The sequence below is a fragment of the Nyctereutes procyonoides genome, unplaced genomic scaffold (genome assembly GCF_905146905.1).
Source record: "Nyctereutes procyonoides isolate TBG_1078 unplaced genomic scaffold, NYPRO_anot_genome, whole genome shotgun sequence".
Classification (NCBI taxonomy): Eukaryota; Metazoa; Chordata; class Mammalia; order Carnivora; family Canidae; genus Nyctereutes; species Nyctereutes procyonoides.
The window spans coordinates 72,915,480-72,932,182 of NW_026575146.1; the positions used below are offsets into that span (position 1 = coordinate 72,915,480).

At 50.5% G+C, this 16,703-nt stretch overlaps 1 protein-coding gene and 1 long non-coding RNA gene across 2 annotated transcripts; one reads left to right on the forward strand and one right to left on the reverse strand.

Annotated features, from left to right (window-relative positions):
* Positions 1–1,277: 1,277 nt before the first annotated feature.
* On the forward strand, positions 1,278–16,476 carry TSKS (testis specific serine kinase substrate). Its single transcript, XM_055309570.1, has 11 exons — positions 1,278–1,447; positions 1,861–2,086; positions 10,768–10,863; positions 11,087–11,170; positions 11,518–11,601; positions 12,102–12,388; positions 13,380–13,574; positions 13,997–14,170; positions 14,866–15,001; positions 16,038–16,162; positions 16,297–16,476. Exons 1-11 carry the CDS (start codon positions 1,278–1,280, stop codon positions 16,451–16,453), a joined length of 1,734 nt encoding a protein of 577 aa, XP_055165545.1. The 3' UTR covers positions 16,454–16,476.
* LOC129499718 (uncharacterized) lies at positions 8,559–12,244 on the reverse strand. The gene is made up of 5 exons (XR_008662444.1): positions 12,117–12,244; positions 11,831–12,032; positions 10,745–10,956; positions 9,535–9,775; positions 8,559–9,257 (listed from the first exon to the last, which is right to left on the reverse strand). It is a non-coding gene; the product is annotated as an uncharacterized LOC129499718 (long non-coding RNA).
* Positions 16,477–16,703: the final 227 nt, after the last annotated feature.

Consider the following 16,703-nt stretch of genomic DNA (forward strand, 5'->3'; position numbering starts at 1 on the left):
GGTCTTTTGAGTGCTCCCTAATCTAATATGACCAAGTCCTTCTTTTTTCTTAAGTTTATTTATTCATTCATCTAAGTAATCTCTGCACACAACATGGGGCTCAAATTCATGACCCTGAGATCAAGAGTCACATGTTCCTCTGACTGAGCCAACTGGGCACCACAACCATGTCTTTTTTTTTTTTTTTTTTTTTTTTTTGTATAAGAGTGAGAGCATGAGCATGAGTGAAGGAGGGCGGGGCAGAGGGACAAGCAGACCCCCTGCTTGCATGACGTGAGCCAAACTCAGACACTTAACCAACTGAGTGACCCAGATGCCCCCATAACCATGTCCTTAAAAAGGGGGAAGTGTGGCTACAGAGATAGATACTTACAGAGAGAGGACAAGAAGACACAGGAGGACATGACCATCTATAAGCCTAGTCATGCCTGAGCTACCAGAAGCAAGGGGTGAGGAACAGACCCCTCTCTCACAGCCTCAGAAGAAAGCCATCCTGAAGATGCCTAGATCTTGGACTCCTGGCTTCCAGAACCAGGACAATAAATGTCTATTGTTTGAGTCACCTCAGTTTGTGGGACTTTGTGATGGCAGCCCCAGGAAACTACTACAATCCCAAACCCTTCAAAATGTCTATCATTGACTATAGTTCAATGTCAGTTTAGTTTCTTTTTTTTTTTAAAGCCACTTGCAGTAAAAGGCTCATATCTCAAAGTGCATAAATCGATGGGCTTTGATGAGCACAGGTCATCACCTCATATTGATTCTCCTGATATCATTTACCAACATCTGGTATTTTGGTTTATTTCCGCCTATTGCCTGCCTGCTGCCCCCTACCCCAAAATGTTGGATCCTCTAGCAATGGGACTCAATCCTCACTCATCACAGTCTCCCAGACCCCAGAAAGTGCCAAGTCTAAGGTATTACATGAAAAATCAAGTATGAATAGGGGGCTGGGTCACCCCATAGGCTCAGGGGAAGGGAAATTGAACGCCTCCCAAGAACCAGGGGGCCCATCCATTGTAAGTTCCAGAACAAATCCATTGCAGTTCTAACAGAAGGGACATATCTGGTAGAGCTGGAAGTGTTCATGGAGACCCCGGGAGAACATGCTGGTTGCCTTTCTCTACTCCTACGCACCCCCCCTCTTTACTGGAGCCCAGTGGTTGGGTCCTTTATGAGGCAGGCTGGTGGGGGTCAGGGACTTTGAGGGTTAGTGATCAGAGTAGGTAGAAAGTCTCAGAGGAAGGAGCCCCGGGGAGCAGGGCCACCCACACATCATGGCGAGCATGGTGGTGAAGACAATCTGGCAGTCCAAAGAGATCCATGAGGCTGGGGACCCCCCTGCGGGGGTCGAGAGCCACGCCCAACTGGTCCCTGAGGCTCCTGGGGGGGTGACCACCCCGGCCAAGGGGATCACGAAGAAAAAGAAGGCCGTGTCGTTCCACGGGTGGGTTTGTCGCACCCTGTCGGGGACGGTCCTAGCGCCCAGCACTGCCTCCAACAGAGCACGAGTCCCACCGTGGGTGCTGGAAGAAGGGGAGGGGGAGAAGAGGAGGGGGCAGAGGAGACATAGTGTGGGAAGTGGAGAGGAATAAAGTAGTGGGGATGGAGGGAGGGAGGGAAAGGTCAGTGGGGAAGAGAAGACTCAGGAAGAGGAGCAAGGACAAAGGGAGGGAGAAGAAAGTAGGCAGTGGGGGTGGAGAAGACAGAAGAAATTAGGCAGCGGGGACAGAGGAGGAAGAAGAAAGTGGGTGGTGAAGTGGGAGTCGAAGAGAGCAGGGGGTGGGGAGACAGGGACGCAGAAGAGGCCATACCCACCAGGGCTGCCTCTTGAGCACCCTCCCTGTTTCTTCTCCCCAGGGTGGAGCCTCGGGTGTCCCATGAGGCAATGCACTGGTGCCTGAACCTCAAACGGTCCTCGGCCTGCACCAATGTGTCACTGCTCAACCTGGCTGCTATGGAGCCCACTGACTCCTCAGGGACAGACTCAATCACAGAAGACAGTGACTCGCTTGCACTGCCGGTGCCCCCTGCCTCTCCCACCCCACCCTGGGCTTCAGATGACCCAGACATCACGGAAATACTGGTGAGGGACCCTAGCTGGGGAAGATGAGGGTCTTCACCCTGGTGCTAGGCAAATGCTGGGATGGAGCTGGTGGGGGGGTCTTCCTGACTTGGAATGGGAAGGTTCTGGTTACCCTCGAGTCCCAGAACTGCCTCCTCCACCCCTAATGACCAGCTGTGACTCAGTTCCATCCTGGGTGAATGATGCTCATTGCCTAAGAATTGGTCTTTAGGTCATCTACTCACTTCCACATGTCCTGGGTGAGGCTGGAGTCACAGATGGGAGTTAGGCCTGGTTCCTGAACGTGGGGAGCTCCTAGTCTGGTGGGGGCGACAGAGACAGACTGGAGTGATACATTTCCATAATGGAGCTAACACTGGGTATCCCAGAGAAGGGCCACTCAAACCAGGCAGGGAATATCAGGGAATGCTTCCTGGACGAGGCAGTGTTGGACTTGGACTTTGATGGTATAGTAAGAGTTCTCCAAGGGGATCCCCTAAGAATCTGAGGCAAAACTAGGAGGTGAGCAAGATCTAAGAGGATTTCAAGGATTCCTGGCTAGAGCATAGAATGGATACAGTTTGATCCTTTAACTTCCCTGCCAACCTCCACCCCAGCCAGGTTCCCTGAACTGGGCTTGACATGGACTCTGAGAATGACATGAAAATAATCATGGTTGTAATGATGCTAATCAGATTCACTAGCATTTACTGACCACTTTCTGTGTTCCGGGAGCCTCAGTTTCCCCATCTGTAACATAGAAACGGTTGCATTTGTTCCTTCAACAACTATATCTTGAACATCTATGATGTGCCAGGAACTGGCGTAGGAGTGGGAAATATAGCAAGACAGAGTTCTGGATGTAACCACACCCACTTCATAAGGTTGTCATGACAATGAAGTGGCGCTCCTGCATGTAAAATGTTTAGCACATTAGCCAACTGTGAGCACAGAGTAAGTGCTGTTTATTGTTATTACTTATCCCCATTTCACAGATAAAGCTATTGAGGCCTAAGAAAGGTTAGATAGCATGGCCAAGGTCACATAGCTTGTAAGTAGTGGAGGCAGACTTAGGAGTTGGGGGGCACCTTGGATGCACTCATTGGGGCAGCAGAGGCCACTGTGGGAGCCCTGGAAATGGTAGTCTTGGCCCAGCTGGCCATGACCAAGGCCATGCTTCCTGGAAAAGGCAACAAATAAGCTGGATCTTGAAGGTAAGGAAGGTGTTCCCCTAAGCAGAAGACAAGGAATGGTGTTCTAGCTAGCTGGAACAGCAAGTGCAAAGGGGCAGGGGTTTGTTTGTTTATTTATTTATTTATTTATTTATAAAAGATTTTATTTATTTATTTATGAGAGACACAGAGAAACAGAGGCAGAGACATAGGCAGAGGGAGAAGCAGGCTCCTTATAGGGAACCCAGTGTGGGACTCGATCGCTGGACCCTGAGCCAAAGGCAAACGCTCAACCCTAAGCTGAAGGCAGATGCTCCACCACTGAGCCACCCAGGCATCCCTATTTATTTTTTTCAAATTAACATATAATGTATTGTTGGTTTCAGAGGTAGAGATCAGTGATTCATCAGTTGCATATAACACTCAGTGTTCACTAGACCACGTGCCCTCCTTAATGTCCATCACCCAGGTACCCCATCCCCCACCTACCTCCTCTCCAATGATCCTCATTTTCTTTCCTGTGATTAAGAGTATCTTACGGTTTGTCTCCCTCTCTGATTTTGTCTTATTTGTTCCTCTCTTCCCCTATGATCCTCTGTTTTGTTTCTTAAATTCCACATGTGAGTGAGATCATATGATAATTGTCTTTCTCTGATTGATTTACTTTGCTTACCATAATACCCTCTAGTTCCATCCATAACATTGAAATGACAAGATTTCTTTTTTTTTTTTGATGGCTGAGTAGTAGTCCATTGTGTATATAGACCACATCTTCTTTATCCATTCATCCATTCATCTCTGTCAATGGACATCTGGGCTTTTTCCATAGTTTGGCTATTGTGGACATTGCTTCTAATAGACAATGGGGTGCAGGTTCCCCTTCGGATCACTACATCTGTATCTTTTTTTTTTTTAAAGATTTTGTTTATTTATTCATAGAGACGCAGAGAGACAGAGAGAGAGAGGTAGAGACAGCAGCAGGCACCATGCAGAGAGCCTGCCGTGGGACTTGATCCAGGGTCTCCGGGATCACACCCTGGGCTGCAGGTGGCACTAAACCACTGTGCCACCAGGGCTGCCCTGTATCTTTGGGGTAAATCCTTAGTAGTGCAATTGCTGGGCCGTAGGGAAGCTCTATTTTCAACTTTCTGAGGAACCTCCATACTCTTCTTCAGAGCAACTGCACCAGCTTGCATTCCCACTAACAGTGGAAGAGGATTCCCCATTTTCCACATCCTTGCCAACATCCGTCCTTTCCTGATTTGTTAATTTTAGCCATTGTGACTGTGTGAGGTGGTATCTCATCATGGTTTTGATTTCTATTTCCCTGATGACGAGTGATGTTGAGCATTTTGTCATGTGTTTGTTGAAGGGCAGGGATTTAAAGGGCCAGGAGTAGGGGAATAACTACAAACTGATCTATGGGGCTGGAGTGTGGCGTCTGAGAGAGATGAGGCCAGAGTGGGAAGGGCAGAGGTCACACAAGCTGAGAAGTGTGGATGCACTTCTGAGGGCAATGGGGAGACATTGAGGGTTTCTGGGTAGGGGAGAGGAACAGTTCAGGAGAGGAGTTTTGAGTCCAGTCCCTTTAGTGAGCACCCACTATGTCCTGGGCACTGTGTCATGTCCCTGTGATAGGGATCTTCCAGAAGTCCTGTCAGGGAAATGGTATAATTAGCAGGGTTCTTTTAAAGATTGTATTTATTTATTCATGAGAGACAGAGAGAGAGAGAGAGAGAGAGAGAGAGAGAGAGAGAGAGAGAAACAGACACAGGCAGAGGGCGAAGCAGGCTCCACGCAGGGAGCCCAATGTGGGACTCGATCCCAGGTCTCCAGGATCATGCCCTGGGCTGAAGGCGGTGCTAAACCGCTGGGCTAATTAGCAGTTTAAAGATGAAAACAAAAATACCGGGTACAGAGAGGTGGAGTGAACTTCGCAAGGTAGGAAATCCGGTAGGAGACACGGCCAGTTCTAGAAGCCAGGTGATGTGAGAGAGAGGTCCTTTCTTTTTCTAGAAGACTCTTCTGCAGCTTGTGTGGGGATGTTTGGTAAGCGGAGGCTGGAGGCAGGGAGGCGGGACAGGAGGCTGGGCGAGGGTCCAGAATAGAAGGGCCAGATGGAGAGAAGGAAACAGGGTAGAGAGAGTCCTGGTGGGACGCCTGCCCTGGGAGACATCTCTCCCAGCCAGATCAGTGTCCTCCCTCTCTGCAAGCATTTCCCAGGCAGTACCTGCAGAGGTCTGCCTCCCACCAGAGCTGCTTCTGAGTCACTACATTCCGCAGCGGACTGTAACACCCAGGGAAGAGCCCCAGGGCCAGGGAGCTCGCTGTGGGGTTGCAGGGATGCATCAGCCTCTGAGGGGGTTGAGGCTCCTTCTCTGTGAAATGGAAAAGTAATGGTGGCCAACACCCAGGGGTATGGGCAGAGCAGGGAGAGTGTGGACAGCAAGAGCACATCCTGGCTCTCAGCACCTGAGCTACATCAGGAGAGGCTGCTGGAGACAGGTAGAGAGAGGGGCGCAGAGACCCAGGGAGAGAGGGGGCCAGAGATCCAGAGGGGGGGAGGACAGAGACCCAGAGAAAGGGGGACAGAGGCCCAAAGAGGGGGGGGACAGAAACCCAGAGAGAGGGGGACAGAGAGAGGGGGGACAGAGAGAGACTCAGAGACAGAGGGGCAAGGACCCAGAGAGAGGGAAGAGAATTGGGTGCTTGGAGACTGTGGTTGAGATGACAAGTCCGAGACTGGACAGAGAATAGCAGAACATGAAGCAAGACAGCTTGCTGTCTCCTGTCTTAAGCTCTGACACCTTTATGAGGCCAGAGGAGGAACTGAGATGGTGGTCGTGCTTTCAGTGAATCAAAGCAATGATGCAGAAGGCAGGGCTCTTGACTTCGGCTTGGGACTTGTCTTGCTGCCTGCAGAATTCCTGGAGGCTGCTGTAGATGGTGGTGCTAAGCCTCTTCTTGCTAATTCCTGCCCTGCTGTCATTATTTTTTAACAGTGCTGACACTCATCACTGAGGTCACCTTATTGATCATACCATCTGGTTGATCCTTCCTCACTGCCATCTGAGCCAAGGTACCATCAATCCCATTTTATGAGAAAGAAAATTGAAGCAGGCTCAGAGTGAGGGGGCTGGACTGCTGAGTTGTAGCCTATGGATGGCCATGGAGGGATTTGTCCCCATCACCATCATGCCATTCACTTCTCAGCCAGGGCTGACAGGCTCTACTGTCACCACGCCCTGATCTACTCTCTGTGAAGCTGAAACACCTCCAGGGTCTATTCCAAAGAGCCTTTCTGGGCAGGCCTGTGCTCCTCCCAACAGCAGCCCATCTCCATGTGACAGATCACACAGAGGCAAATTCTCCTCCCTGAGGTTGTACAACTACTAAGTAGGAGAACTGAGTTGATCCCAGTATCTGCTTTCCTTGTTTCCCAGAATGGTTACAGGAAGCCCAAGATCTTCTGGGTCTTCAGTTAAAAATATCACTTTGTGGGATCCCTGGGTGGCGCAGCGGTTTGGTGCCTGCCTTTGGCCCAGGGCGCGATCCTGGAGACCCGGGATCGAGTCCCACATCGGGCTCCCGGTGCATGGAGCCTGCTTCTCCCTCTGCCTGTGTCTCTGCCTCTCTCTCTCTCTCTCTCTCTCACTATCATAAAAAATAAATAAATTAATTAAAAAAAGAAACAAATTATCCTTGAACTTAACCAACCAGGAATGGCATAGCTTAGTGGTTCTGAGTCAGGGACACTCATGAAGTTGGGAGTCAAAATTTCAGTAGAGGCTACAGCCATCTGAAGGCTTGCCTGGAGCTGGGGTTGCACATCCACATTCACATGGCTTTTAGCGGGAGACTCATTACCTTGCCCCATGGGCCTCCCCACAAGTGGCTGCTTATAACATGGCATTTTTTTTTTTTATGAACTAGTCTGTGAAATCACACACCATCATGCCAGCCTTCTGTTTACTAGGTGTGAGAGTCACTAAGTCCAGCTCACATTCAAGTGAAGGGGAGAAGGCTCCTCATTTTAAAGGAATGTCAAGGAATTGGGGGACATATCTCAAAACATATTTTGTGGGGTTTTTTTTTGTACAAACCATTCATTGGGATGTGGATGTTCCCTTCTATTTCCAGTTGATGAGTGGTATCATGAAGGTGTGTCGGATTTTGTCAAATGCTTTTCCTGTCTACTGACATGACTGTGTGTTTTTCCTTTTTCTATTAATATGGTTTTACAGTGATTTCCATATGGTTTTAAAAATTAATTTTCGGGAAGCCTGTTTGGCTCAGCAGTTGGGCACCTGCCTTTGGCTCAGGTCGTGATCCTGGGATCTGGGATCAAGTCCCACATCAGGCTCCCTGTGAGGGGCTTGCTTCTCCCTCTGTCTGTATCTCTGCCTCTCTCTCTGTCTCTCTCTCTGTTTCTCATGAATAAATAAATAAATATTTTTTAAAATTAAAATTAATTTTCATGTTAACCACACTTGCATTCGTAAGATAAATCTTACTTGGTTGGTCATGGTGTAAATTCTTGTTTTTATGCTGCTGGATCTGGCTTGCTAGTCTTTTGTTGAGGATTTTGTAGCTGTATTCAGAAGGGATATTGGCTTCTAGTTTTTTTTTTTTTTTTTTTGTAATGTCTTTGGTTCTGATACTAGGGTAACACTGGCCACATAAAAAGAGTTACGAACTACACTCTCCCCTTCTGTTTTTGAAGAGTTTGAGTTGCATTGGTAGCAGTTCTTTCCTAAATGACTGGTAAAATTCACTAGTGAAGCCATCTGGTACTGGGCTTTTCTTTGTTGGAACTAACTCAATCTCTTTGTGGGTCTCTTCAGATGTCCCATTTTTTTTGAATCGCTTTTGATAGTTTGTGTGTTTCTAGGAATTTTCCTGTTTCATTGAAATAATCAAACTTGATGGTACACAGCTGTTCATAGTATTTGCTTCTAAAAAATATGTTGGGGCATCTGGGTGGCTCAGTTGGTTAAGTATCCAACTCTTGATTTCAGCTCAGGTCATGATATGGAATTGAGCCCCGCATCAGGCTCTGCTCTCAACAGAGTCTGTTTGTCCCTCTCTCCCTTTCTCCTCTAAAATAGAGAAACAGGGGATCCCTGGGTGGCGCAGCGGTTTGGCGCCTGCCTTTGGCCCAGGGCGCGATCCTGGAGACCCAGGATCGAATCCCACGTCGGGCTCCCGGTGCATGGAGCCTGCTTCTCCCTCTGCCTATGTCTCTGCGCCTCTCTCTCTCTCTCCCTCTGTGACTGTCATAAATAAATAAAAATTAAAAAAATTAAAAAAAATAAATAAAATAGAGAAACAAAGATAATAAGAATTTTATTTTTAAGCAATCTCTACACCCAACGTGGGGCTCAAACTCACAACCCTGAGATCAAGAGTCACACATTCCAGTGACTGAGCCAGCCAGGCACTCTGTTCACAGTATTCTCTGATAGTTCTTTTTTTTCCCCCAAGCTTGGTAGCAACGTGCCCTCTTTCCTTCCTTTTAGTAATTTGAGTCTTCTCTTCTGTGGCCAGTCTTGCTATAGATCTGTCAATTGTGTTGATCTTTAAAAAAAAAAAACAACAACAACTTCCAGTTTTGTTAGATTCCATCTATTCTCAATTTCATTATTTCTGCGCTCCAGTCTTTATTGCTTCCTTCGAGTTTGTCTTGCTCTTCTTTCTCTAGTTTCTTAAGGAGGAAAGTTAGCTTATTAACTCTGAATTCTTTCTTCTTTTTTTGAAGATGTTTAGAGCTCTAGATTTCTCTCAAAGTACTGCTTTCGCTGCAACATGATATTGTCTCTTTGCTACAGTGGAGGAAATTGTTCTCTTCTCTCTTTGTGTATTAGCTCACCAACTGTCCGAGAAACCAAAGGAACTGGCTTAAGCAAGATAGTTTATCTCTCACATAAAAGTCTTAACAAGCATAGCAGACTTGCTCTTCAAATGCAGCAGGCTCCAGGTTCCTGTGTTCTGGTGGTTCAGATACTAAGTCACAAGTTTGGCTGCAGTGACAAAAAAGACACAAAGTAGCACAGGTTAAGGAAGGTGGAAGATGTTCTCTCTCACTTGGTAGTCTTTATAAGTGATTGGAATTTGAGCACAGCAGCTCCACCAGGGTTGGGGATTCAGGCTTCTGTCTTGTTGCATCCTCCAACTAATCCAAAATGGTTGCTCTGCCTTTAGCCATCAACTTTGCATTCTCGCCATTATTTATGAATAAATGAATGTTTTTTAAAAAAAGGGAAGAGGGAAGAAATTGCCTATGTGATTGCTACTTACATCCCATTGGCTGAAACTTTTTTATACGGCCACAGCTGCAAGGGAGTCTGGGAAATGCAGTCTTTGGCTGGATAGTGACATGGCTGGGCTGATTCTTCTTTAAATGTTGAAGAGCAGAAAGTGGATCCTGCCATGCGCAGCCCCCTTGAGCCACAGTGTGCTTGGCATGAGTCACAAAGCATTTTCTGAGTTGACTACAATGATCAGAGGCTGAGTGAAGTCATGATTTAAAACAAAGGCTCTGAAAAAAAAAATAAAAAATAAAATAAAACAAAGGCTCTGGATTTAAATTCTGGAAAAGCCATCTCATGTGCTGTGTACAGGGGCAGTGCTTCTCTAAGTCTTATTTTCCTCACTTGCCAAATGAGCCAAATAACCTCAAGAGGTGTGGCTTTGAGGAATAAAAGGGAAAAGGTTTGTGTTTGGCCTGGTGCATAATAAGTGCTTATACCCAGAAAGTGGGTTATCTTAAAATATTTTTTTCCAGTTCCTGGAGAGAAAGAGCATGTGTTTTAATAGTTTTTTTTTTATTTTTAATTTATTCATTAGAGACACAGAGAGGCAGAGACATAGGCAGAGGGAGAAGCAGGCTCCCTGCGGGGAGCCTGATGCAGGACTCGATCCCAGGATCCTGGGATCACGACCTGAGCCAAAGGTAGACTTTCAGCCACTGAGCCACCTAGGTGTCCCTTAACAGTTTATTCACGTCTGTGGATCTCAAGGCCATTTATCTCTGTTTGGTTGAGACCATCCTTCTTCTCCCCTGTGTCTGAGTGCTACTGCGATGCCCCCCTCTCCTGGATCTTAGTTCTTTTCCTTCCATCCCACCAAGCAGAAAATGAGTCTAACTACCTAGTTTTACAGAGTAGGGCTACCAAGAATCAAAGAGAGGCAGTCCCTGGCACCTCGGTGGCTCAGTGGTTACACATCTATCTTTGGCTCAGGTCATGATCCTGGGGTCCTGGGATTGAGTCCTGCATTGGGATCCCTGCAGAGAGCCTGTTTCTCCCTCTGCCTATGTCTCTGCCTCTTTCTGTCTCTCATGAACAAATAAATAAATAAATCTTAAAAAAAACAAAAACAAAGAGGAGCAGCCCTGGCCCGAGATCCCACTGTTCCAGGGCAGAATCTAGGGGTAAACCCAGCCTCCTCCCAGGTCTTAACCTTCTTCCTGGGACTGCAGGGTGCTCCCACACACCCACTGACCCACCTTCTTTTCTCATTCTTCCCCAGAGCGGGGTCAACAGTGGATTGGTCCGCGCCAAAGACTCCATCACCAGCTTGAAGGAAAAGACCACCAGGGTTAACCAGCATGTGCAGACGCTGCAGGTGTGGGGACCCCGCCCCCACAACACCTCTTCTTCCTGTTCCTCAGCCAAGTTCCCCTCTTCTAGATTTCCTCCAACTCGGTGTATCCACAGCCTGGGTTGAGACAGTTGAGGCTCAGAAGAAGGGAAGGGGACCTTCCCAGGCCCAGCATCTCCTCCCCGGGGTGGGGGGTGCTTCCTGTGGCCCTTGGCTAGGCTAACCTCTCCTCCCTTATGTGCTCCAGAGTGAGTGTTCTGTGCTCAGTGAGAATCTAGAAAGAAGGCGGCAAGAAGCAGAGGAACTGGAAGGGTACTGTAGTCAACTCAAGGTGAGTCGCTGGTAGGCAAGAGCAGGATGGGGAGATGGGAGGGAGTGGAAGTAGGAAGAAGAGGAGGGCAGGAAGAAATGTGAGGAGGCACAGAGTCACAGACAGGAGAGAGGTGGAAGTGGAAAAGTAGCATGGGAGGGGGTCGATGGAGGAACCCATCCCTTAAGTCAAGGGAACCAGGTGGATAAGGGACAGACCAATGGGCAGAAGGCAGACTTTCCGAGAAGCGGGTGTGTCTTGAGTGAGGGGTTGGAGCCTGTATGGAACTAGCGACTAGCAAGGGTAAGGGTTGGGAGGCGGAACTGGAATGGGAAGGCAGGGCCCCCCGCCCTGGTGTCCTGACCCAGGAGAACTGCCGGAAGGTGACCCGGTCGGTGGAAGATGCTGAAATAAAAACCAACGTCCTGAAGCAGAACTCTGCCCTGCTGGAGGTGAGGAGGGGATTTGGGGAAGAGGATCAGACGCTCAAGGTACTTGAGGTAGACTTCAGGTGGGACTTCCTGCCCTGCCACCCCTAACCACCACACTGGCCCCTTTCATGTTCCTGGTCCTATTCCTCCACGCACAAAGTCACATTCAGTGAAGCACTCGTACTGGGCTTTGTGCAGGAATGCCCGTCCTGCCCACATTCCCACTCTTCCCAAAAAAGGTTGGAAAAACCTCAGTTGTTCTTCTGGAAACAGGAGGGGCTGGAATTTGACACCACGGAGAACTGGAGTAGGGGTGGAGGGCTGGATGGAGACTCCAAGGTAGGCATTCAGAGGGTGACAATCCTCCCTAGTGACAGCACTTGAAGCGGGACTTCCCAATATCCTCCTCCACATCCATTTGCTTTCCAATCTCCAGGATTCATTGCGCAGATCTGGGGGTAGAGGAGGTTGTGGGAGGCAAGGGGCTGGACGCTGTAACCCTTCCTTCCTTCCCCGCCCAGGAGAAGCTGCGTTACCTCCAGCAGCAACTGCAGGATGAGACACCACGGAGGCAGGAGGCCGAGCTGCAGGAGCTGGAGCAGAAGCTGGAGGCTGGACTCTCTCGGCATGGCCTGGGCCCCACCGCCCAGTCCCCCGGCTGCTCTGGCACTCCAGGGAGTCCCGACGAACCCCCACGACCCCGCAGCATGGCCCCAGGTGGCTGGGGAATGGGGCCGCGAGCAGGGGAAGGCCCCATCATAAGCGAGCAGAAGATGCAGAAGGTCTCTGCCGGCCTTGAGGATCTGAGGCGAGTGGGAAAGGGGGGCAGCGGGAAGCCTCAAGGAGCTAAAATAGGTGGGCCCGAGGATGGAACCTGGAAGATCTTAGGGGGACCGGGCCTACGCCATGGAACCTCAAAAAGTCTAGGAGGGAGTGCACTGGGTGACCTGGAAAGGCCAGACTTCAAAGAACCGAGTTTGAGTATAAGGTTGGCAGACGCAAGGTTCTCATCTGGTGAAAGTAGGGTGGGCGGGTTTGGGTAGGGGGCAGGTCCTCGGAGTCTCCAACTTCACCAGGACAAAGTTGGGGTGAGTGGTGCCCTAAAGAAGCAATGTCTGGGTGGAGCTGGGGGGCAGGGCCAGGATACCAGAGAAGGGGATATTGGCAGGGTTCTTTTTTTTTTTTTTTTAATTTTTTTTTTTTTATTTATTTATGATAGTCACACACACAGAGAGAGAGAGAGAGAGAGGCAGAGACATAGGCAGAGGGAGAAGCAGGCTCCATGCACTGGGAGCCCGACGTGGGATTCGATCCAGGGTCTCCAGGATCGCACCCTGGGCCAAAGGCAGGCGCTAAACCACTGCGCCACCCAGGGATCCCCCTTTTTTTTTTTTAAGACTTGTTTATTTATTTATGATAGACATGGGGGGTGGGGCGCCCCCCCTTTTTTTTTTTAAGACTTGTTTATTTATTTATGATAGACATGGGGGGTGGGGCGCAGAGACACAGGAGGAAGGAGAAGCAGGCTCCACCCCGGGAGCCTGATGCGGGACTCCATCCCGGGACTCGATCGCGGGACTACAGGATCGCGCCCTGGGCCAAAAGCAGGCGCTAAACCGCTGAGCCACCCAGGGATCCCCTATTGGCAGGGTTCTGTACGACATGGGAGGATTGCAAGGAATGGACAGGACGGGAGAATTTGGAGGCTGGGTACTCACCCAGAGCCATGGGCCGGGCGGGGCCGCTGGGCACGCGTCCAAACCTGGGCCTTGACCGGTTCTTACCTCTACCCTCTCCAGGAGGGAAGTGTCCTCGCTGACTGCCCGCTGGCATCAGGAGGAGGGGGCGGTGCAGGAGGCCCTGCGGCTGCTTGGGGGCCTAGGCGGCAGGCTCGACGGCTTCCTGGGCCAGTGGGAGCGCGCGCAGCGCGAGCAGGCGCAGACCGCACGGGGCCTGCAGGAGCTGCGGGGACGCGCGGACGAGCTGTGCACCATGTAAGAGCCAAGGCGAGTGCGAGGTCAGGGGTTGGAAGCGGGGGGGCCTTGAAGGAAGGGATGGGCCAATCAGCTGGGGCCTAGCGGTAGAGAGCGTGGACTGAGCTCTAATTAGAAGACAGGGGGCGTGGTCTGCCTTATAAGGACTGAAGGGCGGGGCCAAACCCAGAAGGGCCCAGGTCTGTACTTTAAAAGGACAAAGGGAGGGGCCAAATCGGACAGGGAAAGCCAATTAGAAAACAGGGAGGGGCATCCCGCCACTTAAAACACAAAGGAAGGGCCAATGAGAGCAGAGAGGGGCGGGGCCGAAGTACCACAGGCTAGACAGGAACCTAGGAGCTCCGCTGATAATGGGTGCAATGTGGAGAGGACTTTACTGTAGGAGAGGCGACCTCGCAGCACTGGTTACTCTCACACCTCAGGGTGGAGCGATCAGCAGTGTCTGTGGCTTCACTGAGGAGCGACCTGGAGGGCCTGGGCCCAGTGAAACCTATTCTGGAGGAGCTAGGGCGGCAACTTCAGAGCTCTCGAAGAGCGTCTGACCTCTCCATGAACCTGGACCGGCCGCCCCAAGGCTCCTGTGTCCGCTGTGCCAGGTAAGGGGATGGGGCCTCGCGGGGCCTGGCGCATTCTGGGTCCTGTTGAGGACAGAGCATTGAAGGAGACAGGGCACTGGCCAAGAGTGTGCTGAGGGGGGTGGGGTTCACTTTGGGAGACAGGTATCTCCATGCATTTGGGGACAGGCTAGTCCTGCTGCGTTATGGGAGCCAGATTTTCCCCCTCCCTACGAAGTAATGTCAGTGTCTTGGGGAACACAAGACGTGATACGTTTAGAGCATCTTGGATTTCCAGTGCATTGTGGGAAGGTTGGGATGTGGTACCTGGTAGGAGACTGGGTTTCTCCGTGCATTGTGGGAAAGATGAGACCTTGGTGCATTGGAGAACCAGGGGATAGGGTGCTTGGTCCTTATTAAGAAGTGAGGGACTTCCAATACAATATGGGATCACGTTTAACTAGTGATTGTGGGAAATTTTTTTTTTCCATGAACCGAGGGCTGTCTGGTACCCTTTGGGAGTAGGAATCCCCAGGCATCGTAGGAACTACCCACACTGTGAAAATCAAAGGATACCTGATGCACTGTAGGTTGGCCCCAGTGTATGGTGGGAAGGTTGCATGGGTGTATAATGAAAGCAGGATCTGGGTGGATGGAGGCTGGGTGGTGGGGCATGGGGCATTTGGGAACAGAGTAGGGACTAGGCTTCTTACACCTGGTAACTGCCCCTCCCTCAGCCAGGGGCAACAGCTGTCCACAGAGTCCCTGCAGCAGCTGCTGGAGCGAGCACTGACCCCACTAGTGGATGAAGTGAAGCAGAAGGGCCTGGCTCCCGCCTGCCCCAGCTGCCAGAGGCTACACAAGAAGATTCTGGTACCAGGGACCATGGGCTATCAGGCCCCACTTTTCTGTCAGGGGAGCGGGAGGAGAGTCCCAGACACAAGGATACTGTTGGTGTGTGGCAGGACAGGAACCACTAAGCTGTGGGCAGCAGGTGTTTAGGGGAAACACTGGACTCTAATGGATTAGGGTGAGGAGAAGGGCAAGCAATTTGGTGGTTAGTAAGTCATAGGTCAGTCATCATGGAACCCTGGGTGATGGACTTGGGCCTAAAGCACGATGATATATTAGATGACACCAGGCTATAGCTTTATGGAATATAAGCCTGATTCTCTATAGACCTTAAGAGAGGCAATATGGGATCCCTGAGGACAGATAGGGGACCCAGTAAATATAGATCTTTGGAAGCTAATGCATTATGGGAAGTGGAATGAGGGCTCTTCATGAGGTCATTGCACCCCAGACTCCCACCCAATAGCTGATGGGACTTGGGGCCTGTGTACATTCTGAAACATAGATATCTAATATATTATGGGATACTGGCCTAATGTATGATGGGGTGCAAGTTGCAGGGAGACATTGATGTGGCAGGGTTATAGGACCGTTAGGACATGGGGCCTGGGACATTATAAGGAACCAGAGCACCGAGGGCTATTATTGTAACTGAGATGCTACCTAAGAGAGAGATGTGGGGTCTTATGAATTAGGGGGTATAGAAGTTCACCACATGATGGGATACTGGGCCCCAGACATGTCAAATGCATGATGGCTTATGGGCATTAGGGGATAATCTGTTAGGTTCTGATTCAGTGCTTGCTGGGACATAGGAAGCCAGTACCTCAGGGGACAGACAGTTGGACAGATGTGGGTTTAGCACACAATGGCATTTGGAAAGCCAGCCTGTTGTGGGATGCTGGGGTCAGTCTCAGGCCCAAAGTATGAGGGGATGCCCTGGGGGGAGGAACATGGGCCCCATGGGCCCCATGCCCCTTGCCTTCCACGATCCAGCTCCCCCTCCACCCCCAGCCCAGTGCAGCAAGCCCAGCCGCGCCTACACTCCTCTCCCCAGGAGCTGGAGCGCCAGGCCTTGGCCAAACACGTCAGGGCAGAGGCCCTGAGCTCCACCCTTCGGCTGGCCCAAGACGAAGCTTTGAGGGCCAAGAACCTGCTGCTGACGGACAAGATGAAGCCGGAGTGAGGAAGGAGGCTGAGGGCGTGGGAGGAGGGTGAGGTCTTGGGGAAAGGGCCTGAGTCACCCTCTTCTTGCACACCATTCCCATGGCATCTGGCCTCATCAGCACCAGCTCTCCTGACCTCTGTCATTACAGGGAGAAGGTGGCCGCTCTGGACTATCTACACTTGAAGATGTGTTCCCTCCACGATCAACTCAGCAACCTGCCACTTGAGGGGTCTACAGGGACAATGGGGGGAGGAAGTGGAGGGGGAACTCCCGCAAAACGTGGGGGCCCAACCCCTGAACAATAAATGGCCTCTCATGCTGGCATGAATTCTGTCTCCTTTTTGGCCCCTAAAGAGGGCTGCAAATTGCACACATACCGTGCACTAGGCTCTGCTTACTAAGACTCGATCCTGAGCCAGGGGATATCTTGGTTTCTAGAGACTTGCTGATAATGGTACAGCTCTTTGAAAAGTAAAGAAATAAGATTCTGAGGGTGCCTGGGTGGCTCAGGCAGTTGAATGTCTGCCTTTGGCTCAGGTCATGATCCTGGGGTCC

What these genes read in the sequence shown, in the direction of transcription:
- TSKS (XM_055309570.1), top strand. Translation starts at nt 1,278, where the DNA reads ATGGCGAGCATGGTGGTGAAGACAATCTGGCAGTCCAAAGAGATCCAT. An exon ending in AGCATGTGCAGACGCTGCAG is followed by an intron (nt 10,864 to 11,086) that starts GTGTGGGGACCC and finishes TATGTGCTCCAG; the next exon opens with AGTGAGTGTTCTGTGCTCAG. An exon ending in AGAACTCTGCCCTGCTGGAG is followed by an intron (nt 11,602 to 12,101) that starts GTGAGGAGGGGA and finishes TTCCCCGCCCAG; the next exon opens with GAGAAGCTGCGTTACCTCCA.